Here is a 26299-nt window from a genome sequence, read left to right as displayed (position 1 = left end):
CTTGAGCTACTTGGGCAGAGCGATGAAGCATCAAGACTTAAAAGCGAAGACTCAGCATCTGTCGAACTTAGCCTACCCCGGGATTTGAGTTTGCGCTCAAGTCTGGGAACTTGACCAAAAAGCGCAAGCTCCATCCTGTTGCAAAGGATGAAGCTGCAAAGTACAGTGGTTACACATACTGTACGAAGGGAAACTACCCCCAATCACTTCCGGCTATAAGCAGAGCCCAACATTTGAGTTGTTTTGTCAAAACACTAAAAACAGGTCTGGGGAGAGACTCAGGAGGTAAAGCACAAAATGCCCAGCCTGGCATAAAGCTAGGCGAGGTGGTGTACATCCACGCCTTCATGTACCACAAGGGAAGGAAGGAGCAGGAGGGTCCCTGGAAGCTATCAACCCATCTCGTTTAGCTTGGTGTATACAGAGGTGAACAACAAAGGAATTATCTCTCAAACAAGAAACACAAAGACCCCAACCTAAGGCTGCTCTCTCTGACCTCCCTACATATGCCATGAGACGGTCTCCTACACACACACACACACACACACACACACACACACACACACACACACGAGGGGGGTCATGTAGTCAAAATATTAATTTCTAAGCAAATAATAATGCCGTTTTCAGCTTAAAAGATTATTTTTAATTATTAACTTGTAAAACAATTTACATGAGTAAAGGATCAAAAACTAAATGGAACCAATTCTTACTACGAATGTGATAAATATCCATCTTTTTTGTGCTGGGTAAAGTTACTTAAGGAGGGAAAGATGGCTCAGCAGTCAGCACCTAAGAGTGCAAATGTCTCCAGGGGTGAGAACAGTTCCCAGCACCCACATCACTTAGCTCACAGTTTGAGTGTAGCTCCAGGGAATACAGCACCATCCATGGGCACCAACCCACACTCTAGACACACACCCACATATGTAATTAAAAATACTAAAAATACATTTGAAAGAAGAAACTTTAAGGAAAACAACTGACAAATCAGAAAGATGTTTGATAAATATAGATGAGCTCAGAAATTAATAGGGTTGATAACATGAAAGAGACTACATGCACTTTCCAAGTACTAAAATATGATTGATTTAAGGATGATAAGACCCAAAACTGCTAACTAAGCATTAGGATGGAAGTAAAGCTATTATGGACTCATCACTGTAGGTACACGGATCATTGCCTCCAAACTCAGGCTGAACTCAGAGCTGAAGGGTCACCTCAGAATCTCAGCTCACAATGCGGACTGTCAATCTGTCCTTGCGCTGTAAAGACCAGCTCTGGATCCAGCTGCCTGAGCTCACACACGGTTCCATCTTGTAGCGCTCCAGTGACCTCGGAACCTTAATGGGCTGCTTTCTCTGTTGGACTTCCCAAAGCCTGAACCAGGCAGGGCTCAACATAGTGAAGACCCCATTAGGGAAGTATGAAGGTAATCCAACACTCGCACACATACCACAGGACCTGGCACATTTCTGGAACTTACGTTCTGATTGGCCTTATGTTTGATGGCTGCTAGGTCCTTGTGTTCTCATTTAGTCTCCCCCAGTACAAGTCCCAAAGACCTGTGGCTGCTGATGGGAGCCACTTTCTGTCAGGATGACAAAGAATATATGAGAAAAGATGACAAATTCAACCTGGGGTTTTTTTTTTTGTTGTTGTTGTTGTTGTTGTTGTTGTTGTTGTTTTTTAAGATTTAATAATTTATGTACACAGTGCATGTCAGAAAAGGGCATCAGATCTCATTACAGATGGTTGTGAGCCACCATGTGGTTACTGGGAATTGAACTCAGGACCTCTGGAAGAGCAGTCAATGCTCTCAACCTCTGAGCCATTTTTCCAGCCTCGTATTGTTTTTTGAGATGAGCTTTCATGCATTCCAGGCTGGTAGAAAGCTCAGTACTATGAAGCCGAGGATGACCTTGAATTTCTGACCTCCTTTCTCTATTTCCCAAATGCCGAGATTACAGGCAGGCAACACTGTGCATGTATCTAATACAGGTACCATTGGAGACTGCATCCAGCAAGTGCTACATGCTGAGCAAGCACGCCACCAACTGAACTACCCAGCCTGGAATCTACATGTGGACAATGTAGAGCTCTCTAAATAGTTACAGTGGTATTAAATGATTACAAAGAAGAAGAGGGGAGGAAGGTAGGTGTGTGTGTGTGTGTGTGTGTGTGTGTGTGTGTGTGTGTGTGTGTGTGTGTGTCTGTGTGTATTCCATTGAGGAAAGTTTTACTATCTAACAAAAAAGCTTATGATTCCTATATAATGGCTGTCCAAACATTCACCCAGAAATCCAGACAAGTGGTCTGGGCTGCTCATAGAGCTGGGAACTTAAAAATCAGTATTCAGGGATGTACCAGGGTTTGCACGCTTAATGGGCTCCTCAAGTGCTCAAGTCTTAAAGACAGGAACTGAGCCGAGAGAGAAATCGGGTTAACACAAGGAGAGCTCAAGATCCCAGTGTTGGGGTTAGCCCTGGGGAAGGAGGGCAGGTTTCAACTGGCAAGTGAGGGGCAATTAGAGCAGCTAAGATCAGTGAATAAAAACAGGGAAGGAACCAGGCTGGCCAGATGCTAATCCCAGCAGCCCCCACCCTCTCCAGCCCTCCCTGGCTGCCTCTGCCAAGAAGAGAGCCCCTGTACTTACTGTGTGAATACTTATAATGATGCAATGAATCCCTCTAATAAAACTACTGGGGCTTCATTAATGTCTGTGCCTTTTAAAAAACACCTCAGTGATCTTGTCAGGTTTGATTTGGTTTTGTGAGCTATGTAAATTCACAGAATCCAGGCATTTAAATAGCCCTTAAGGACAACCCAGCTCAAAACCTCACTTCCCTGACAGGGACATGAAGACCAGAGTACCTGTGATGAGAGCTAAGAGCTACAATCTGGTGACACTTGGGCAAAGCCAGTGTGAATTCCCTGAAACCATTCAGTCTGAAGTTATTTCCTCTGCTCTCTCCTTTCCCACGGCATTATTACCAGGATCTTGGAGCACAGAACCACAGGGAACTTGAACCTTCCCTAAAGTTAGGAGGAGAGGCAAACACTATTTTCATCGTCTGATGAAGACATTAGACAGATACCCTGTCCTCCCACTCCATGATGGTCTAGTCCCCCCCAGGTATGCAGGGCAGTTGTGTCTGAGGTAAGGTCACTTGGGATTCTAGGATGAAACAGTCAATCTCAAGAATGCAGATGGGCAAGGCCGATCCTAATTAATAGCCAACACTACCAACCTCAGCAGGACTGTGCTAGTCACTCCCACAACTACTGCAATGAGAGCAAATGGGATAATAAACGTCTTCCCTTCACCGGCCCCTGAAAACTTAAGTGCTAAGTGCGATTTCTCAGCTCCTGTTTCCCCATCAGCCAGCCATCTCTAAGGAAGCTGTTCAGTGTACACCAGTCTCCTGTGTCAACTACTTCACAAAGGTTGGCACCCAACCCTACTACCAAAGGGTTGCCTTTGTGATATAATAGTTAGACTTGTAGGTAGACCTGGAGTCACAGCGATGACCCACAAGCCAGGCTCTGCAACTCGAAACCTACATACCTGGAGAAGATGAATTTACCTGTTTGTGCTTCAGCTGGGTGCTGAGGTTCTAGAAGTCAGGGGGTGATGTGCATACATTATGTTCCCCAAGCCCGGGTTTACAGTAAGTACCGCACCAGTTGGGAAGAAAAAAAGCCCTTCAATCCTTTCAGGTGATGAATGCTCTGTGTCCTTCCGACAGCACTGGGGAGCCTGGGTAGCTGCTACACACTATTTCTCTGGTCCTGGGACATCTGTGTGCCTGCTACTTTCAGACCTAGGCTGTACCTGCACCAATACTGCCAACTCTTGTGCCAGACGTTCTGATCCCAGAGGCTGGGCTCCAGGATAAGTCACAACCACAGACGCTCCTGCTTTTCCAGGTTACACACTGGGATACAACCTGGAAACTACTACCCAATGAGCCAAGTCCTGTAACATCATCCCCTGCCCTCCTTCCCCATCTCTCTGGCGGTTCCATCCACACCCCATCGTCTCTGCTGTTCCTCTAAAGAACCCTGGGGTACCTATGGATAAGGAAACTCAACTGTAGTCACTCCAACACTGAATGCTACAGATCTCAAAACGAACCCCTCCAAAGCTACGATGTTTTCCAAAATCTTAAACTTAAAAAAATGTGGGAGCAGAGGCTTTTTATTTATTTATTTATTTTTATTTTTATTTTTTTTTTTTTTGGAGAGTCTCTGTATTTACATTTCGGGTGTTATCACCTTTCCCCCAATCCCATCCCCCTCCCCCTCCCACTGCCTCCATGAAGGTGCTCCCTCTCCCAATCACCCTCTCCCACCTCAGTGCCTTGATGTTCCCCAACAATGGGAAAGGAGCCTTCACTGAACCAAAGGCCTCTCCTCCCACGGATGCCATCCTCTGCTACATATGCACCTGGGGTCATGGGTCTCTCCATGTACACTCGCTGGTTGGTGTTTTAGTCCCTGGGAGCTATGGTAGGTTTGTTTGTTTGATAATTTTGTTTTACTGTCCTTCCCTGCAACATCCCAACAAAAACCAAACTAAGCACTGAACACACACCACCATACAGAACAGAACAGTAAGGCATACAGGATGCTTTCTCTGGGGACTGTCTCCCCACTGCTTACAGGGCACAAACCATAGAGTACTAGTCCAACAAAGGCCACTTTAGGGAACTAATGGGTTTATTAGGCTTAGTCACAAAGTACAGAAGAAGGCTTACCTACAGGAGCGGAGCGGGCCCAGAACATCACCCTGTGATGGATGATGATCTCCCTACAGCTGCACAGAGAGCGCACCCTCCCCACCTCATTCACCTTCCCACCCTTCCCACTACACTCTAGCACCTCCAGAGACCGCCATGGACAATTAGGACAGAACTGTAGACAAACAGCAGGAAGGTACAGGATGGAGCTGTCACAATCTCTGCTGGGAAAGCAAGGACCATTTTCCTCCATCCTTCTTCCTACCAGTGACCAACAATGTAGACTGCTTGCTTGGACACTGCCATGTGGACTTGCTTGGACTGCTCTGATGATGATGATGGTGGTTAGGACAAAGGATGGTGCTCTACAACACACATGCCTCGCAGCCCAAAGAGCGTGAAAGCCTGACCAGCCTTGTCATGCCACCTCCAGGCCAGGAAGGGAAGAGCCTCTTGTTATCCAATGCTGGAGCTAGGGATCCCCACACCCTGCTTCGACACTACCTGTCAGAAGAGTTAACTAGGTTGTTAACTAGATAGCTAAATGAAGAGTTTACTAGGACTGCCAAAGCAATTTAAAATAAACAGTTTCTATTTCTCAGAGATTCATACTGTCAAGACACCTACCCCTTTGTCCCAGGGGCCACTGTCCTTCCTGGGTCTAGACTCTTCCTAAAAGCTTTCTAGCCCAAACTGCATGAGGTCAAAGAATGGACTCAGCAGCAGAAATCCAATGACCTGGGAGTGTGATATCAAACAAACTCATCAAACCAAAGGACAGAATAAGAAGACAGATGCAGTGGGGCTGCCAGAAACTCTACCCTCGGCATCAGAGTGTGTGTATGGGGGCAAAAACTCCCCGCCCAAAAAAAAGACAAGGAATCAGAGCATGAACTCGAGGAACCGCGCCATGGAGCGGAGTGGTCGTGCAGCACAGGCACAGGGGATTCTGGGGGAGCTCCGAACAGAGGAGGAAAGCCGCGCCAGAGCATGGCAAGGACACCTTCAGAAACCAGAGACGCTCTGGAGCAAAGCTAAGGCCTGCTTTCCCAAAGGCGGGAAGCAACTGGCAGAAGGAGCAGATGCATGTGGCTAAGACGGCACCATCACACGAGTAGGAGGGAAAGTCGGATCTCACACGTAAATAGTTTGAGTGTTCTAGGGCTTACCTACTACACTTTCATCCCATCCCAGTTAAGAATTAGGAGAGAGGCCTCCCCAGTCCAACTTGAGAAAACAGAGAAATGGGACCTCCCTGTACAGAGAAAGCACTGAATGCTCCCGAGCCTGAAGCACATTCAGAGATCAGTGTGGCCACCAGAAACCCACAGTCTGATACATTCTGCTCAGACAGTGGGGCACCAAACTGGGTCACAGGCAAACATCAGGTAGGAAGTGGGCACCAGCAAGATAAACTTTTTCAAGCAAGGTACAATGCAGATTCCAGGTTCCATTGCAACCATACGAGAATTCTTAGCCCAGCCATGAAGGGAAAGTTTACTCTGTGCTTGGAAAACGACAAACCAGAAACCAACACTGGAAAGGAAATGTCCTGTGTAAGGCTCATGGTATCTGTGACTCAAAAATTTTAGGATAAACATAGAGACATAGCTAGATAGTTATACATTCACATGCATCCACACACATGTCACTAGCCAGAGGTTGCTGAGTAATAATACATGCATGCTATAGATATAGATCATTTTACATAATAACATAAATAAATTATGGGATACATGGACATTAACAATGAATTGGCTCATAAACATGATGTTTATTATTTTTAAGAATATAAAGTGCATCAGCCTATCAATCACACTAAGGAATGCCCAAGAACAGTGGTGCATGGTTTCAGAGGGCAATTGTGAGACAAGGTTACAGGAGCTAGACCATGATGCATGGAAATCTCCAGGTGCCAGGCAGTGAGAGGAACACAAGACGGTTTGGGAGGGCCACAAAGTGTTGTTCCTTAATCGCAGCAGCAGGTCCATCTGTGCTCACTCTATTTAATATCACTATGTTTTCCTATTCCATACTCAATCAAAAAGTCATTTTAAAAAACAGATGAGACTAACAGCAAGGACATCTTAGACACGGCCCTGCGATCTTTCGCCTTTTCCACAAGAAGTTGGGAGAAACTGCACAGTCAAGAAGGCCTTTTAAGTCTTATCTTGATGGGAAAGGAATCAATTTAATTAGACTCAGAATCAAGCCGACCTAAAGAAAGGAAACATTAACACCAGGTGTTAAAGGACCTTCATTACCATTCCACTAAAGGCTGCTCTGAGTTTCCTTCAATTAAATCCAAGGGGGATTTAGACAGAAATGCCAGGCCAGCACAGGAGTCTGTGTGAACTGTGTCTACACAGGCAATCGCTCCTGACAGAGTGGGTGGAACAGCCTTGGACATAGTTTGGATGGGGCCAGTCATACAGTCACATTCAATGCATGTCCCTGGGGAGGGGAGAAACCGAGATCTGAGAACGATCGACAGGGGTCTAGCCTTCCCTCCAGCCCCAGAAGGGAGAATGCCTAGCCCCGGTAGAAACCAGCACAGTCCGGCAAGTACAACCTTCAACAGGTGCGCAGGACAGCACGTTCACACCCAGGGCTCACAAGCCATATGAAGGTTTTTCTCTTGCTATGGTGACACTGCCACTGGGCAAGATCTTAAAAGAGATCAATAAAAGTTCTTAATAGACTGCCAGGGTAGTCATTCAGCCTTCTCTGTGCAGAACACATAATTCTACAGACCTGTGAGCCCTGCACACCATACCCAAAATATGACAAATATACAAAAAGTACCTTTAAACTTAAGAAGGCAAAAAGTGGGAAGAAATACGAAGAGCAGCAGATACAGGACTTGTGTTTTATTCAAGTTCAGAACCACGAATTCGGGACAGGAGAGCTGATAAGGACCCAACAGCAACGGGCATGTGCCCGAGAATGGAGCTGACTCACAGTCTGGCAAGGCCTTTGCTGCTCTGCCTCCATCACACCTGCCAATAGGAAGTCAACAGCGCAGACTACAGGTCTGCCTCCTCAGGCCCCACCCACACAGCAAGAAAATCATGGAATGAACATGGTGAAATATCTCCATAGAAACCTCTTGTCAATGGGGACCAAAAAAAACCTGAAATTTTAAATGTTCAGAAGTTGGCCAAATACAAAAGACCCTTTCAAATGTTAAATTATAGTAAACCACACTGAGAATTTTTTTTTTTTTTATCAGACCAGTCATTCACCTTTCTGCTTCTCTTCCGGAGCCTGAAGAAAATATGGGTGCAAGAGCAGAGCTCAGCGCTGTGCAGAAGCCTCCTTCTCCTGCCACCCCAGCTTCTTTCTTCCTTTCCTTCTCCTGCCTGCAAGCTGCAATCTGCACGTCCACCCGCGTGTGCCTTCATACTGAAAGCCCAGAACTGGTGTTTGACGTTCATTCTTTGCTTGTGGTGCTCTTCACAGTGGGGAATCCTACTGTTTTAAACTGCTTGATTTCATTCAGCAACTGGCTGCTCATAGTTTTAGGATGATCTGGGTGACTCGGCATCTCCGCTCGACAGCCCCTGCCCTCTGAGAAAGTTCATGCAGGACCTTGAGTTTTAAAGCTAACAAAGAGCATTAACAGGACTTCGAGCAGGGAGGAACCCTTTCTGTTTTGCTGCCCATCCCAAATCAAGCACACTGTGGCAGGCCCTCAAATGCCACGGGGACAAATGGTGGCAGCTGTCAGGCCCTTTCAAGTTCCCTTGTATCTTTCACACCATTCTGCCCCGCCCACCAGGCTAACATGAAAGCCTGGTACAAGCACACCTGAGTCTCCGTGTACAAGGCCCCAGCCTGCAGCTCTCAGTTAACCGTCCCAGGGTCCCAGGAATGCCTCTTAATCTCACCCCTCCTGTCTACACTCAAAACAGCCCCTCCCCCTCCCAGAGGCAGCTGCCTTCAGTTTGTTTCTGGGCTCTTCCATCTTCCTTGATAGCACAGGACAGCTGGTAGCCACAATTAACCCTTAACTGGGATAACTTACAATGGTTTCTTTTTGTTTTGGTTTTTAAGATTTATTTTATCCATGTGAGTACACTGTCACTGTCTTCAGACACACCAGAAGAGGGCATCGAACGCTGTAACAGATGGTTTGAGCCGCTGCGTGGTTGCTGGGATTTGAACTCAGGACCTCTGAAAAAGCAGTTAGTGCCTAGCCATCTCTCCAGCCCCAACAATGGGTTTTTTAAATCCCAGGTGTCATTAGAATCCATGAAAATCACTAATGTTTGGGATCCCAGCCCTGGACAGTTGCACGGGAACACGGTCTGTGCTCCAAATATGGGAATCTTTAATTCTCTGGGGTAATGCAAATGAAATTTTCAACAGCACATTCTCAAACAGGCTTCCGGAAAGAAGATGACCAGTTCCTTCTTCCCCAGGGATGGGACAGACTAAAGCGGGGAGCACCCCTCACCACCCTACTTCCGGACACAGCCTGGAGCACCATTCACCACTTCACTTCAGCACTATCTGTGTGTGCCACGTCCAGGCGTGAAAATCCTGGAAAAACTTCCATGAATAACAACGCAACTGTGTTCTGCAAGTCGGACACTTGGGGACCGCAGAGAGGCTTTGTGCCCAGGAGCTGAGCAGAGGAGCAAGAGAAAAACACAACCAAGGTCACTGGATCCACTACTGGGCCCCTTCGGCAAAGTCCTGCTTAAACCCGTCTTCCAAACCTCCCTTTAGAAACCCTTACTGCCTCTAACATATCAAAGGCCACAAAAACTGGCTCTGCTCTGCATCAGCAGCAAATGACTGTGAAGAGCATGGGTTAGACCTCATCCTGAGGAGCTGGATTGGCTGGCGGTCATATCCACTCCAGGAGAGGCGTGTCAGATACTGTACAGCTAGAAGGAAGAGGCGGAGCTCCAGAATGGTGGTGTCAGACCGGGATAGAGTTGATCCAGCAGGCAAAAAAAAAAAGAAAAAATCAAATGAATCACATATTAAAACAGTCAAATCCAGACATAAGACCTGAAACTACCACGAATCTGAACAGCTAGTCATTATGTGGATTCCAGCAGCTGTAGACTCAGACACTTACCACGAAGAAAGGAGAGGAGTGAACATTAAAAGTGAGGTCTGTCAGTCTTTGCTGTATGGAGCCAAGCACAGGTTCAAACCCAGGCCAGCAGTCTGCAAGGGCTTGAAGGACAGTGAGGGGTGGGGTCTGACCTATTCTATCCCCTCAGGCTCTGAACAGGAAGAATCACAGGACAAGGAACACTGCTAAACAATGTGCAAGAGCAAAACCAGTGTTGGCTCTACAATCGGCACAGTACCTAAGAGCCAAGAAAAGTAATGGAGACCCAGGCGAGGGTATGGAGGCCACCCTGGCTCGCAGGGATCCCCTAACTGGACATGCAAAATTGATGAAAGTCAGTCAAAAGAAAACCTTGGCAGGACTGCTAGCTGTTTAAACTGCCTCCTTCGTTAAACCAGATTTGAATATGCATGCAAGATAAACCATACAAAGAATATTAAAATCAAACTGAGTTCCTGGCCAACAATCAAAACCTTAAAGGCCAAGTTTGCATGTACAGCTTTTTAATCCTGAAGACTGATTTCACATGCCACTCAAACCCACAGTGCACTACATGTGAATTTTTTCTATTTACAGAAAAACGTTAACATAATAGTGCGTAGTCTCTGGATATAAGTTTGCAGAGTCAAGAACAGCATCCCTAGAAGCAGGTGAGCTAAAATCACCAAAAGAAATGAACCCGCTATGTGTGGCGCTACAATGTTTGTCACTGAAGCTCCGCACTCTGCACTGAAAAGACTGAGGCAGGAGGATTGCCAGGAATAGAGGCCAGTTTAAAAAAAAAAAAAAAAGAACAGAATAAGTAAAAAAGAAGGTCTGTATCCAGATCACTTTCTGATTTACTTTTAAGTTGGTGAAATTATTATTATTATTATCATTATTAATTATTATTTTACCTCTTACTTGTTTCTAAAAGCCATCTTTACAGGACTCCTGGAGACAGAAGGACAGATAGCAATGGAACAAACACCTCCGAACTTTCCAAGGTTTCTTTGCATCTTAACCTGGCGTACTTCCAAACCATGCAACTGCTCTCCAGTGTTCCTGATGCTAAGACTCGAAGCAGCACACAGAATTTGGGGGCAGGGCTATGTAAAACCTTGACACCATATCACAAAAACTGAAGATAGGAGATAGGTCCTCCAGGAGCAGAGATGGCTAAGTCTGTAGGACGTCCTGGGTTGTTTCTGAAGTATTCCCTGTAGGAATTTAGGCTGCGACAGAAGATGAAGCAGGTCTAGTGGAACTGTGGACGCGCCCACTACACTCACTTCTGAACTACGGGTCCCACAGCTGTGTGCTACTGAACCAGGCTAAAACAAATGTCCTCATCTGCTGCGCCGGGGGGAAAGTTCGCCCTCCACTCTTGAATCTGTGTGGACAATATGCTTGCCAATAAAGAACAGTTGCTGTATCAGACAGGTATCCTCCAACCCCCTCCCTTCAAGGCCATCCAGTATCAAGCAAAGGGACATGTGAGTATGGGATAGGTGTATCTCAGTGCTCCTAGGGTAGTTAGTCCACACTAGGCCTTAGGAGTAGAGAGACAGGACAGGAGGAAGAGAAAAAGGAGAAGGTAGAGAAGAGAAATACAAAATAACGTAAGACCAAGTCATGAGGAAAGTCAGTGAAGAATACACAGAGGTTGAGTCAGACTATGAAGGATATAGAATTTACCAGAACACAGACTCCAAGTTCTATAGGAGGCTAAGTACAAACTGTGTTCAGGGGCAACGAGAGGAACAACGTCTAGAAGGAAATGGGCAAGACTTTTCGCTGGAACGCACTCTGTAGAGAGGCAGCATGCCTTAGAGATCAGAGCCAGCAGCACTCGGCACCTTAAACTGCAAGACACCTACAGAAGGAAAAGCTAATCTGTGCTGAATGTAGGGCAACAAGGCTAGAGTCCAGGTCTTACATTCAAAGACAGCGAACTTACCCAGTAGCTACCCGGGATCACCACAAGTTAACTAAAGGGGGAGAGGAGGGTGTTTCCTAGGTCACTCTGTTCTCTCTACTTGACTACACTTGTGTGGCTAGGGAACAACCTGAGACCTAGGAGGAGCTGTAGCTACAGGCTAACTGCAGCTGGAGAAAGCAGATCTGCTGGCCATTCCTTCTGAATTTGAGTCCCATCATGAGACCAAACTGGACAGAACTCCACCCCGCTGATATTACACAACCCCCATGCCAAGACCTTACAAAAGGGCCCTCCTTCCCCTCCTCTTTCCACCTGCCTCCTTTCACATTCTTCCTTCGCCTATCTTCTCAGGGAACACAGAAGTCCCTCGAGCTCCCAAGCCTTCACCCTCCCTGCCGGTGCATTTGCCCCCTTCACGACTGATTATACACTCTGGCGGGGGGATGTCCCTGTTGCCAACACAAGCCACACACTCTATGTATGCACAGCCCCATCTATCTTTCCTTCCACCTCCACTGCCATTTCCCCTCTTGGCAGCTCTCTCCAGTGCTACTCAATATACTCGCATAGTTGCCAGGAAACCCAAATCCTTTAAGAACATCTGCTTTCTTTCTCCCAGAACTCCTGCCCCATCCACATTGATTATACCTTTCCCAGTCCCCTTCTCCCTTCAAGCCACACAGCCTGGCATCTTTCACTTGTGGTGTATGGACCTTGCTCTTGATGGGCCTGTCAAACATTCAGCTGTCAAAGACTACTCTTGGTCTGTCTGCACATGATCTCTGGGCACCTCGCCACCAGGCAGCTTCCCCCACCTTGGAATCTCACGATCAGACCTCTCTTTGCTCCACCAGCGGCTCCTTCGGGAGAGTAGTCTCACTTACAGTCTCTTCCAGTTCCATCCCCACCTTACAGCCCCTCACAGCCCCCCCCCCAGCCCCTCCATCTCATCTCTTTCCCAGCTACACCAAGACAGGAATGTAAAGCAACAAGGGTGTCCAAGTAAATGTCCAGAAGCTATCTCCATACTAGTGGCCCAACACGGGATCCCCAGCCCCCTGGCCTGCCAACCAGCCCGCCCCTTGTGCCTCCAATGACCTTCTCTATCCTCCAATCGAATCTGTCCCTTCTGCAAGAAGCTACTCAAGTCTCCTTCAGGAAAGAAAGAAATACTTCCCCAGGATGCTGTGCCTCCCCAGAATTCTCCCTGTTTCAAGTTTCCCAAAACACTAGAAAGCAGTGCAGGGCTTTTGTATCATTAAGGGAATTGTTTTAATTGTAGCTGAATGTTGCCAGCTCTTACTATCCCGTCCTTCCTCTCCAACAATGTCAAAGTTCCAGAACACTCAAGAGTTCCTTTTCTTGTCCCTGATACTGGGCCAGACCAGAGGTGTCTAAACAATTACCGACTGACAGAAAACATACATAACATGTTACATGATAAAAACCCCGAACTCACACACACTGTCTTCATTTATCAAACTGTCTCGGGAAAGACTAGACTTCACTCCTGGGTGACAACTCCTAACTTATTTCTTTCCCTTCAATAACTGACAATACACGTGGGCACGTATGGCTAAGCCTGTAACGTTTCCAGCCAATAAAGTTGTCAGAACTTTTAAAATAATATATTGAATAATATTTCATATAAAGCCTAGGACTGTAGCAAATAATTTGTTTTCTGTAAAACTATTAAATGCAGGTAGGTTTTGTTGTTGCTGTTCAATTTATCTGTAAAATTCATGAATACAATTTAATTCCTTAACAAATTCTACAAGAAAACCTAGAAACAAACATGCTCAAACCAAAGAAGTTTGCTCAGCTCCTTTTGCTAAACACAGTTCCAGAAGTAATAACTGTCCCCTCTCTCAGCTGAAGGGTCACGGGGTCACCGGCTATAGCAATTCCAAGCTCCTCACCAAACAGAAAACCAGCCTGTCCTTGTCATCCTAGAAATCCAAACTCTATTACATTTTCTTCTCTGCAGCAACACAGCAGCTTACTGAAAACCCTTGGAGACACACACATACACACACACACACACACACACAGACAGACACACACACACACACACACACACACACACACATACTTGGGTCTAAAAACTAAACCAGGAAGCCAGCTATCTTCAAATGTCTCTCTTGTGAGCATCCGGGCAAGGGACATATGCCCCTAACACTCCAATGCTACCAAGTTCACAGCATCCTGAGTCCTGCCCTCTGGGAACCTTAGCATGCTGGAGCATCCTGACTTCACCCTCGTCTCTGCCTCTCTGGGTCAACTGTTCAGTTGTCTTCATTTTCCCAGAACTGCCTCAGGATTTTCAGAACCTGCATCACCCCAAGTGCCAAGGCTTCCTCTAGGTGGGTCCTTTTCTGCTCAATGTGCATCCCAGTAATAAAACATTCACCATGCTGCTCTAAGAGTTATTCAGAAACTGTTCCCCAGGTACCTGTGTTTCCCTCAAGAACAGCTCTTTGTTTCTGCAGTGATGGGACTCGAACTCCAAACACTGTAGAGACTGGGCCCATCGATCATCCAATGAGCTAACCCCGCTCCCCACCCCAGATCTTGTTTTTATCTCTGTGTCATAATGAGATGCATAGTAATTAACCCCCACCCCAGAAGATATTTGTCCAAGTCTTAGGTAACCGTCCCTGTCTTTGTAACCTGATTTGGTAAATGGGTCTTCACAGGTATAACAAGACCCTGACAAGACATGATCCTGAAGTTAGAGAAGACCCTAGCCAATCTAAGGGGGGGTCCTTTTTTGGAAGGAAGGGTAAGCTAGTAAAGGAGAGAAAAGGGGTGGAAGGAAAGAGGGAAGGGGGTGGGGGAAGCACCTAAGACACAAAGACAAAAGGAAAGAGAGGCAGGTGAAGGCCGATGTGGAGGCTAAAGTACACCAACCAACATGAAAGGCATCCAGTGCCCTAAGAAACAAGGAAGGAGTCTACCTGTGAAGCTGACATCTTGAGAAGCTGGCCTCCTGAACTGAGGAAGAATAAATTTATTATTATTCCAAGCAGCCAAGTGTGTAGCAATCTACAGCAGCCTTAGGAAACCAACAGGCAACCCAAACCTCCACGCAGAATCTCCCACCTGGAAGCCTCTCGAATGCAGAGGACATTGAACTAACAGTCATGAAGGGAGAGGTGTGAGTGTCTGATGACAAACATCTCAACTGCAGGACAAGGATCTGGCACCACCTGAACCAGACACACAGTGGCTATGAGAACTTGGATCTGCCCCTTTCCCACAATTCTTTTGAAAGCTTGCACAGCAGTACGAAGTAAGGCGCCTGCAAGGCCTTCCACCCGGCTTGGGACACTCTGACCATACTTCAGCAACCGCTTAACTGATCCTTTAATTTCTTCCTAGTCGCTTAATTTTATTAACTTTATTTTCACCTAAACAGCTTTTGGACATAAAAAAGATCAAAGTGACATTTCAAAGGCCTTGAACGATCTCATTGGAAATCTAGTGCAATAATTGATAACAGTGCCAAAGGCGATTTTATACACTATCACCAATCTTGCCCATAATGTACATGTAATTGATCCATTCTGGGAAACGTAAATATAAATGGGAATCAAGTTGAGTACCACACTGACCCAGCATGTATTTGAGTGTTTATCAAGTTACGACTACTTAAGTCACTTGTGTGACTAATTTTTCAGGTCATAAGGGACTTCTCCAGCTCTGGGCCTTTCTCCACCAGACTTAGACTGCAATAAGGGTACCCACATTTCTCACTTCAAAGCATCTGGCCAAAAACTAAATAAAGAGAACTCCTGACTCGACAAATGGCAAAGGCAAACACCGACGTGTTGTGTCAGTTAAGAGCCCAAGAAAACAAAGACTAGTTTACCCACCTTCAATCTAAGTGAGCAGAAAACACAGCTTCTTCTGTTAAATGCCTCCTTATCAAAAAAGAAAGAACGAAGCAAACAAAAAAGACAGGGAGGGGAATGGAAATGAGTCAGTAAAAGTGTTGACAATACTATTTGTACTCAGCCCGCTAAATATCCTTCTGACCAGTTAGGCTACATTGGAAATCCTGCTTTAAGTGGCTTCATAGATCACTCAAGTCTTTCTTTGCCTTTCTGTGAGTATCGTGGCAGCCTTGATTCCTTTTAAAGAAACCTACCAAAATATCATAAGGGAACATGAAGCACAGGGCCTGACAAAATATCCACTAGAAACACTCTGACTCAACCTTTTCCAGACTCGTTTATCTTTCACAGAAAACAGAATCGAAAGTCACGGGGCCAACGGCTCAATCCACTTGGCACAAAGAACCACGTTTCCAAGACCGAACCGTGGATCCTACAGCACGGTGCAGTTACCAAACTTTTCCTTCCAGGTGAAAACCCAAAGTCTCTCCAGCCTCTGGGGGGCTCACTCAAACAAACAGAGCTTTTCAATCCCCAAGTTCCCGGCTTCCCGCTGAGAGCTCTCACACTTCATCAGCCCGGGGCTGAAATGGACTTGAACAACTTTACCTTACACTTCTCAGAAATCAGTAACTCGAAAAGTTGTCCTGAAAAGAGCACACAGAGGGTTGGGGACCAGACAGTGCCATCCTGAGCCGCGGCGCCCTGCACACTGGATCTACCTCGGGTGCAACTTCATTTCCACAGTCAGGATGAACGCTTGTGAGCACACAGGGTGTTTCCTAGAAGCCCCGTGCCAGGGCGAATGAGCACTGACCGCCCCGACTGAGTGTTTATTGGCATCTTCACGTGGCCCTCGACGGCCGGAGCAGAGCAAAGGCGGGGATGGGCATGGGAAGCGCCCGGGAACCCCGAAAACTTTTCTTTGCAAACTAGCAGAGGAGGGGCAGAGAGGGCTGCGAGGGCACTGGGCCACCCAGGTCCCACACTAAGCCGCAGGGCTTCTCCGGCACCACCCCCAGCCCGCCGCGGCGCGCACACAAAGGAGCGTGTGGACCCGGGAGACCCCCGCGTCCCTTCGGCGCACCCGGGAACGAAGGGACCCCAGGAAAGGGCGGCGGGGGGACGAGGGGGTGCGTCTTGGGTTACTCACAGGGTGACCGTGCGGTTGGGCAGCGTGTCCGGGGGCAGAACCTGCGCGAGCTCCAGGCTGCTGCACACCACCTTGCCCTCGGCGCCGGCCGCCCTGCCGGTACCCCGGGCCCGAGCGTCGTGCTTGCAGCCCGGGGGCAGCGCCATGGCCCCGCGCTCCCCTCCCCAGAGCAGGGCGAGCAGCGCCAGCCGCAGCAGCAGCGGCGGCGGTGGCGGCGGCGGCTCCATGCCGCTGACCGGGCCTGCGGGGCCGAGAGGCGGCACCGGCCTAGCGGGCGGCGGTGGGGCGGGGCGGGTCTGGCGGCGGACCGAGCCTCCCGGCGGCCCGAGGAGCGCTCCCGCTTCGCCACGACATGCTCCTTTGTCCGCCGCCGCGCTCGCCCTCCGCGGAGCCGCGGGGGTCAGGGCCGCCGGGTCGCTGCTCCGCACTCGGCCCGCGGGAGCGCCGCCTCCTCCCCCGGCTCCTCCCCCGCGCCACCGCTCCTCCCACCCCAGCCCCGCGCGCTCTCGGGGCGGCCGTGCGACCGGACCCCGACCCGGGCACGCCCCCAGGTCCCGGCCGGAACTCGGCTACTCCTGGACCAGGCGGAAGAAAGTTCTAGACTAGTCCCAACTCCCGCAGCCCCGCGCCTCTGCTCCACGTTTCCTGGCGCCGCTGCCTGGCAGACAAAGCCGCCCTGCACGCCCCTAAGATCCCTGGCCCCGGAGGGGATGGAGTTCCTTCCTTCAACTTGAGGAAGAGGGAAGGAGCCTGAAACCAATCTTTCTAGAGAAAGGCAATGTTGGAAAGTTTCATCTGCCCCATTATCCGCCAGAGCAGGAAACAGGTTTCTTCCCAATAAACTGAACTCGAAAGTTGTCCGTGGCCTGCAGTGGCGACAGCCGTGGGCTGGCTGAGGATGCATGGGGACCATAAGACTGAAATTTCTGAGTCCACAGGTAGCTCAGATGTTAACCAGTTGGAGCAAACAGGGACGAAGCAGCCAAGAATCCCCAGCTGAATTTTATTATTCATGCCTAGGACCACAGACTCCACCCTAACAGTTGAAAGACCGGGGTACACTTACCCTATGTTTAAACTTTATAGAGACTATACAAGCCAACAAAATGAGTTTCATTCTCCCTTGAGAAACAGACTTCCTTAACATACACGAAGAGCAATTTGGTATGCAGAAACCCAGGTACGCTGAAGTTCAGCCCTGTAACATAGCAGGTAAGGATCGTGTGATTACAGCCCGTGGCCTGTCCATCCCCAGCTGCCTTTGTTTCCTGTGCTGGCAACACTCAACAACAGGTGGGGCGCGGCACCTGTATGCACACCTGGGCCCAATCAGTTTGTCTGTCCCTCCCAAAATAGCCAGTCCTGGGCTGTCTCCGGGACAGGAGTGGATATTCCAGCTGCTTGGCCTTACACTCCTTACACTGTGAGAATTGAAAGAGAGGCAGGGTTCATGGTAGGCGTTTTTTTTACTTGGGTCTGGGGGGGGGGGGGGAGCTTTCAAGAGCATGTCCCAGATGTGTGTATTTGGCTTGGCTTTCTCCATAGTAAATAAGTTACCGTGACACTTAGGTAAGTGTGAATAGCGCATCATTTGACACCTCCTGAAACTGGACTATCTAATATCTGAGCTCAGTAGTGCAGAGAATCTACTAATACACTCAATGCCGATGGAATTGTTCTGGCGCTGGAACTTGCTTGGCATGTGAGGAGGAAATGAGGGATCCAGACCTACAGTATCCATCTTAGCCAAGTGTGGCTATACAGAGCAAAAAAATGTATCTACAATTCTGTAGGAAGTGGGGTGTTTATTCCATTTCATTTTTATTAAATTCAACATCTGTGTTGAACGGCACATTGTCTGTGCCTACGATGGCTAAGAAAAGTAAGAAATTATAGCTACTATTAAGTCATTTTAAATTTCCAACTCAATTGTATTTTCTATTACGGTGAGGTTGGTCGTGTTTCAGTGGGACTTATTTGAAGATGATTATCTTTCCCTCTCCCAAATAAAATCAATAATACCGGCATTACCTGTTCTCACCATAAAAATAAAACCTTACCATCATAATTTGAAAGCTATGATTTCCCCGGTCAATGTTGATGCAGCCATTAGCTGGCCTTGGAATTTAGATTATATGAAAATGTGGATGCCTATCATAGGGGAAAGTGTGTTTGGCTGTTCTGAGAAAACTTAGCATATGCTTTACGCTTGGCCTCAGATTTGTACTTCACTAAGGTTAAGAACATTAGAGTGTAAAAATCACCAGGAAAGGATATGTCACAGATGAGACCATGAATCTAGAGACAAATATGTAAGAAACGGTCCTACAATGTGGGTAAGTTCAGCTTTCTTCCACGGAAAGTTACTCAGATGACCTTTGAAAATAAGGCATTAAAAATAAATAGATAAATCACAAAGTGGAGCGGGCTTTAGAAAATCCCCAACACTGTAGGCCCCAGAGTGTGCAGATACCTGAGTGTGGAGATACAAGCACCAGGGCGTGAGAGCAGTTCCTCAGAACCACAGTACATCTCAGAGGACGGTGGAGTCTGAGCTTCACAGCCTCACCAAAACCGAAGCTGGAATTAAGCTACTCTCACCCTGACACCTTCTCGCCAGACAGGTCCAGTGACTGGTACTCCTCCCTCAGGCCTGGAGCACCTGGTGACATGAGAAGCTGTAGGGTTCCCTGGGTCCTGAGTTCTCACTGTGTTTGTGACTGTCCCTTTGTAGAAAGTCCTATAGAAACTGAGATGATACTTCTTAACCATAAACACACAGGGCAGTGTCACTCCTGCTGTGGCTTTAAGGATGGTGAATGGACCATCAAGAGCAGTGGTTCTCAGACTTGCTGATGGCACCGTGACCCTTCCATACAGTTCCTCATGTCATGACACTCGGGTTTCGTTGCTATATCATAACTGTAATGAGTAGTAATATAAATATCTAACATACAGGACATCTGATATTCAGACCCTAAAGGGGCTGAGACACCCAGGTTGAAACCTGCTGATCTTGCAAGGTTTATAAGAGATACCAAACACGCTTTGTTCTTCTTGATTTTAAAAATAATACTATATTAACTTGTATCTCTACATGAATATCTATAAGGAAAATATGTTTTAATGTAGGTGTTCACAGATAATAATTGTGTCTATCTGGACTTACTGCTAACAATTCCTTTTACTATCGTTTTCCTTCTCTACCAGACTGTGAGGTTCTAGAAGCTGCCCTTGATCCCCTTTTCAAATCAGTCTCTCTCTTCAATTTTGTGCCTCTTGCATCTGGATTGTTTAGATTTGAGGTCTAGATGTTTATCTAAACTTAGATCTTAGCTAACTTTTGTATGAATTTTCTATCTGTGGCATATGACCTAGCAGAAGGAATCAACAATCACGCTGTCCAATATCGGATATAAATTTCAGTTTGTATAAATCTAGCATGAAAGCTTGACAAGAGTTTAGCCAAAACTTCTGTCTCTTAGTTGCTCAGGTCAGTGCGCCCCAGCTGCTTATCAGTCCCACTGCAGAGACTTAACAATGGTTGTCTGTATGTCTATGTGCTGACTGTCTTTATCAAAGGCTAGAGTCTGGAGAGGTGGCTCGGGCTTCAGAGCCACTGCTGTTCCAAAGGACTATGTTTAGGTTCTCAACACCCACAGGGAGGCTCACAACCATCTGTAATTCCAGTCCCCGGAGATCTAGTGCCCTCTTCTGACGGGCACAAGCACTGCATGCATGGGAACAGAAGCAGGCCAAGCACCCAAATAAATAAATATAAATGAATGAATGAATGATGTCTACTGTGTGATTCTGTTTAAGTGGTGGGTGAAGGAACTAGAGATGCAGATGCTAATAATCCGTCCATTTCTCCCACTATTTCTATTTTTCCACCCAGAGATGAGATGTGTGCTTTGTAGTCAGAAGGCAAAAGACCTCAAGGAAAACTTTAAATCATAGAAGGGTGTTTAAGAACAGAAAGCATTCAGCTTACTGAGACCATAGTTGAACTGTCAATCAAGCCTCTGGACTTCTTTTCCTCAGTGGTGAGGAAAAGTCCTTGCATTTACACCACCACTGTCTTAACTTTCTACCTCCAAGGGGAGTCCGGCATACAGAAGGAACTCCTCCGAGGCATTTGATGATTCACATCATTTTAGATTTACTCATTTTTATGTTTCAGATACCTGTTGCTATCTCCCCCCCCCCCGCCAAGTGGGCAAAAGATAACTCTTGTTGAATTAAGCATTTTGGGTGTCCGGGTATAAATTCTCAGCTAGTGACAACCAATACGAAACGGTTGAAGTTCATTCTCCTAGGATAAGATAGAAATGTGTGATGTCAAGATCAAATTTATAGCAGGAAAGAACGACAATCATCCGCACTTGACAGGTCTCTGTACCACCTTTTGTAAGCCTTACAAAGAAACAGACATTCTCAGTGAGTCTTGGTGTCCTTGGACGGCAATCTCTTAATGGTGACAGCTGTGGTTTGTATTTTTAGTATTTTCGTAGCAAGTGCTAGAATGTGTGCTTGGTCAGTACTCAGGACCCAGATGGACCCACAGTGCGATCTCAGATGTCCTGCCAGCCTCCTAGACAGCTTTGGCCCCAGCTCGGGCTCACTGGTTATGAGATACAGCGCCCTTCAGCAAGTCCCTGTTCGTCCCCTTTTTAAATGAGGGTTTAAACCAGCCCAGGGCTTAAAGTGTGATTTTTGTCCTGATGAACCATGAATTCATTCTGTGCAGCAGCTGGACTGTTCTTGGAATGTATCTTCATGACACCAAATACTCTCTTTCGGTGAGCAAATATTTTTCTGAAATGGTACTTTCCCTCTCCACTCCAGTGTCATTATTATTGGTTATAAATACAAAGCAAAAATATGAGGCAAAATCCAGCCAGCCCTGCCATGTGATGAATTTCCTTGATAAAACAGCAGGCACCAAGTGTTTTTATGGCCAGATATATTAGCACAGATTCATGGAACAAAAAGGCTGAGTCTGTGCTCATATCACAGGATTCGCTTCATGCATGGAGACAGTGCAGGGGAGGTGGTTCAGTAAGGAAAGCACTTGCTGCTCTTCCAAAGGACTGAAGTTCAGTTGTGAGCAATGGTATTAGGCAGCACAGGACCTCCTACACTCTAGTTCAGAGGATGTGCCATCCTCTCCTGGATTCTGGAAGCTTCTGAATGCACATGTGTGGACATATACTCAACATATGGACATGCACATACACACAGGTACAATTGATATATTTTTTAAAACAGTGAATTGGGGAAAACCATGAAACAACTTGATAAGGAATCACTCCTTCCCAATACTGTCTCACAATATGGTCACTGTCTGGATTAACACGTGTGCTTGTACTTCTGTCTTTGATGTCAGATACTTCATCATCCCTTGCTGATGGGGCCTTAAAGGCTCAGCTCTGAGGTCAGAAAGCAAGGTGAGCTAACAGGCAACAGTAGGGACCACTTGTTCTACTAGAAAGATAGAAAACAGCCAAACAGCTCAGGAAAGGGCTTCGGACTGTGAATGTGCCTTTTGGGAGCAGCACATGTGAGGCCAGATTAGAAGTCACTAATCAGGCTGATTTTCAACCCAATAAGTATGTGCTTCACACAGCTCGTGTGTATTCAGGGAACCATGAACAGTGGGAGTCTCCTGGGCCTATCTGTTCTTCTTTGTATGTAAATACTTCTCTGATACATCCCAGCACCTTTATCTGCTTACCACATCTACTCCGTTTTCTCCTGTCTGCCAAGTCTCTGTCTCTTTGCTCATAGACTTAACGTTGTTTACTCTCTCATCTCTCCCACATGTTTTCTTCCTAGAACAAGATTAAATCTTCTCAACTGATACCTAAAGTACACAACAGAGAGTACAATAGCTTTGGGAATTTTTAGATCTATAATTCACTACAGAAATATAGTGTCTTTTTCAAAACAGTATTCCCTGAGTGTCAGTGTCACATATGTGTGTGTGTGTGTGTGTGATATATATATCTCACAACCTGTCCTGTATATTATCTATATGAAGCTTCAGTCCTACATAAAAAAGTCATAATGTTTAACATTTTTTAGTAGACTAGCAACTGTTGTTGAAAGGCTGAGTAGCAGATTTATCCATCATAAATTATCCACTTAAATCTTTCTTTTCAGTAACAACTTCCTCAAGGTCAGTTGATAGGAGCAAATTTCATTTTTTGAGCTGATCAAAACGAGACAGTATGTTTGAAACTATTCCTTTTTCACCAACGTAATTACTTCTTTGATTTGGCCTGTGATCAAGAATATTGATCATTATTTATCCTGTCTTTTGGTACACACACACACACACACACATACACATCCCACCCAAAATCTTCTGTGAAGTTTGATATTTGATTTGGGAATTAAGCTGAAACCCAGGACTTGCTCTGTGCATGCTTTGCCAGTTCTTCATCAATGAGCTGCAGCCATGTCCTCTTTTTTTCACGTCCTTCATCACTTAGAGACCTCAAACAAATGTTCCCACATCACAAAACAAATGCTGTAAATTAGAGACTCTTTAATACATTACATTTTCACACATGACACAAACAATTTTTAATATTCTAAGTTGCTTGCGTCTATAGGTTAATGTTATCCTAGCCTATATGTTAATCCATTTAAATGCATGCATATTTTAAGTGGATCCAAAACTACTAAAGTATACACAACAATGCAAAGATGCACAGAAGGCTGATCCTAAAGATGGGAATCAGATTACTGCATTGACTCTTACCTAGGTTATCATAAGCAACAACAGGTGCTGTAGTTTTCTTCTTATGTTGTGATCATTGGCTTAAATTTAAGTTATGTAACATTGAAAGCACACAACACATGGCTTGCCCACAGTAGATCTCTCAAAACACAGTAGCATTGGAATCTAGCCCTTTCCTCATATTCCAGATGACGAGGGTGGAGCCTATGGAAATTAAATGAACGTGTCCAAGCTTCTTGGTTCATGACAAGCCTGAAACAGATACTTGGGCAAGCTTTGCAGGTTCGATTTCTCTCCCTTATAGAACTATAATCAAATATTCGTATACACCTGGTCAAACACTGGCTTACAAAGCTTGCTTGCTCAATGTCCGCAACACTGGAGATTAGTGATTACACCTTGCCTCCAGGTCACATTAGAAAGGTTAAGTAATGCATGGGTGAAATCACTGGGAAAAACTTCTATGCCACGATATTATTTCATCACTACAAATTATGAAAATATTTTATCTTTAATAACACTATAATTAAACATATCAGCTCCATTCATCACTCAGTCTCTTAGCTCCTGGGAGATAATTATCTCGAAGAGTATTTATTAGACTGTGCTTCCACTAACAAACCAAAACACAACCGAGGTAACCCGAAGGAAGACTTCATGGAAATCAAGTCCATGTTCTCCACGTTTACAGCTCCTTTTGCCCACTTCATTACTGTGATTGCCTCCTCACTTTGGAAGAAAGTACCCATGTCTGCACAGATTAGGACACATGCGCTCCAAGTTGGGTCCCATGTAACTTAGATGCTTTGAATGTACAGGGCACGAGAGGAAAGTCCATGTCATTTGTGAGTTTATTAGTGGGTCTGCATGGTGGCAGGCCTGCCAAACTTGGATTTATTGTTTTTCTGTTGCTATGGTAAAATACCATGACATAAACAACCTAAAGAAGAAAGGGTTTATTCTGACTCACACCTCCGGAGGGACCGAGTCCATCATGATAGACAAGGCATGGCAATGGTCAGGGGAAGGTGACAATAGCAGGAGCTGGCTGATCACATCTTCATCCTCAAGGAGGAAGCAGAATGAGAGAACACGAAGTGAGGGAAGGCTAGAGACTCTCAAAGCCACCGCCTGTGATGTCCTGTCCCCAACAAGGCTTCATCTCCTTGAGGTTCCATAACCTCAACAAACACCTCTACCAACTGGAGACCAAATGTTCAAACCCACGAGTGTCTGTGGGACGTTTCTCAATGAACCCACAGCACTGGTCCATAAAGAGTAATGGAGCGATGGGTAGACTAATGAACAAATAAGAGAAAGAACGGTATTTCTCAGCTCATTTCCTTGTCATTTCATGACCACCAAATATCCACAGTTAAATACCTACGTGATAACTTACACACAACTTTTATCTAATGAACTGGACTCTCTCAGCTCAGTTGAGTGTGCCTGGACACGTGTCACAGTTTTTAAATACTTTGACTGTTTGGTGCCATGTCTCCTAGATCAAATGATAAAATCCCAGTAGTCTGACTTGGTAGCCAGCCCCAATCAGGAAAATTACTCATGTATTTGAAAGCTGTTTGGCAGTAAAAGCCCTGTATATTAAATTCTAAATCCACTTAATTAACTTCTCTAATCTTCATTAAATAAAGCTCAGTCCACTTTGATGGAAATATGTAATAAAAACAACCTCTTTGGCAGCTCATCCGGTAATGTGTTAAGTCTTGAGCCGAAGATTCTGCCCTAGGGCCCTGTCCAGCACTCTGACTCCTCTGTCTGTACCTTAGCCCAGTCCTTTAATCAGCTAGGAATAACTTCTGCATTTATCGTTCTTTCCTTTGCATATGCAAATCCTCCCTTCTGCACTGCTTCAGAACCCTGAAAAGAGATGTGAAATCAGAGTCCTGATTGTAACAACTCCAGAAACTATCAAACCTCTTCCAACATCAACCAAAGCAACTTCAGTCGAAGCAACGCAAATGGAACTGCAACTAGTTTGAACTTGAAAAGGGAGATATTGGTCCATGTCAATAGAATATTGCTTAATTTCTGTATGCAGAGCAGTTGGAACAATGCTTTCTTCTATTTCTTAGTTCAGAGTTACCTTTGTTTTCAAGTAAGAATTACTCACCTGTAAAGGGGCAGCCACTCTCCCAGACACAGTCCTCAACTGGAAAATCTCACAAGGTAAAATAAAGCAAAGCACTAATTCCTCTTTCCATCACTCTGCTGAGGACTGTGCTGTTCTGTCTTGAGGCATACTTGCCTAAAGACAAAAGGTGGAGAATGCCTTGAATGTACAAGGGCAGACTGGAGGGAGAAAGTTCTCCAAATAGATCACAAATAAGGAAAGAAAACAAACCAATGTTGTCTGCCATCCCAGTCTCTCCTGTACTAACAGGACATAGACATAGACATGTCTGTCTAACATGACATAGACAAAACAATAGAAAGAAAAGGACCCAAAATGGTTAAAATGGATGACAAAAACATAGATGAGTTTTGATTTATGTTTTTAATTGCTTTTTAAATGTGCATAAACTACAACTATTATTTTAACTATTATGAATACTTTCTTTTGTTGGATTAATGAGCATTTCTGTCCAGCATCTAGCATGAGAAACCCATTTTTTCCAGATCCTAAGGGCTGGAATATTGCTCACAGGTAGAACATTTGCCTAGCATGTGCAAGGCCCTCAGTTCAGTCCTCAGTATCAGAAAAACAGAGCATTAAGAACAAATGA

At 45.9% G+C, this 26299-nt stretch overlaps 1 protein-coding gene across 1 annotated transcript in view; it reads right to left on the bottom strand.

Moving 5' to 3' along the window:
- Positions 1-17168, bottom strand: part of ADGRA3 (adhesion G protein-coupled receptor A3) — a 95292-nt gene extending 78124 nt beyond the window's left edge. Inside the window, exon 1 of the mRNA XM_080936257.1 lies at positions 16805-17168. Within this exon, the coding sequence (XP_080792383.1) occupies positions 16805-17031 (227 nt within the window). The 5' untranslated portion in view covers positions 17032-17168. The remainder of the gene's footprint in view (positions 1-16804) is intronic.
- Between the last annotated feature and the right edge of the window lie 9131 nt (positions 17169-26299).

Source organism: Micromys minutus (assembly GCF_963924665.1).
Source record: "Micromys minutus genome assembly, chromosome: 1".
In the NCBI taxonomy this organism is placed as follows: Eukaryota; Metazoa; Chordata; class Mammalia; order Rodentia; family Muridae; genus Micromys; species Micromys minutus.
Note: the sequence above shows the minus strand (reverse complement) of the source record. Positions and strands in the feature narration are given on the sequence as shown.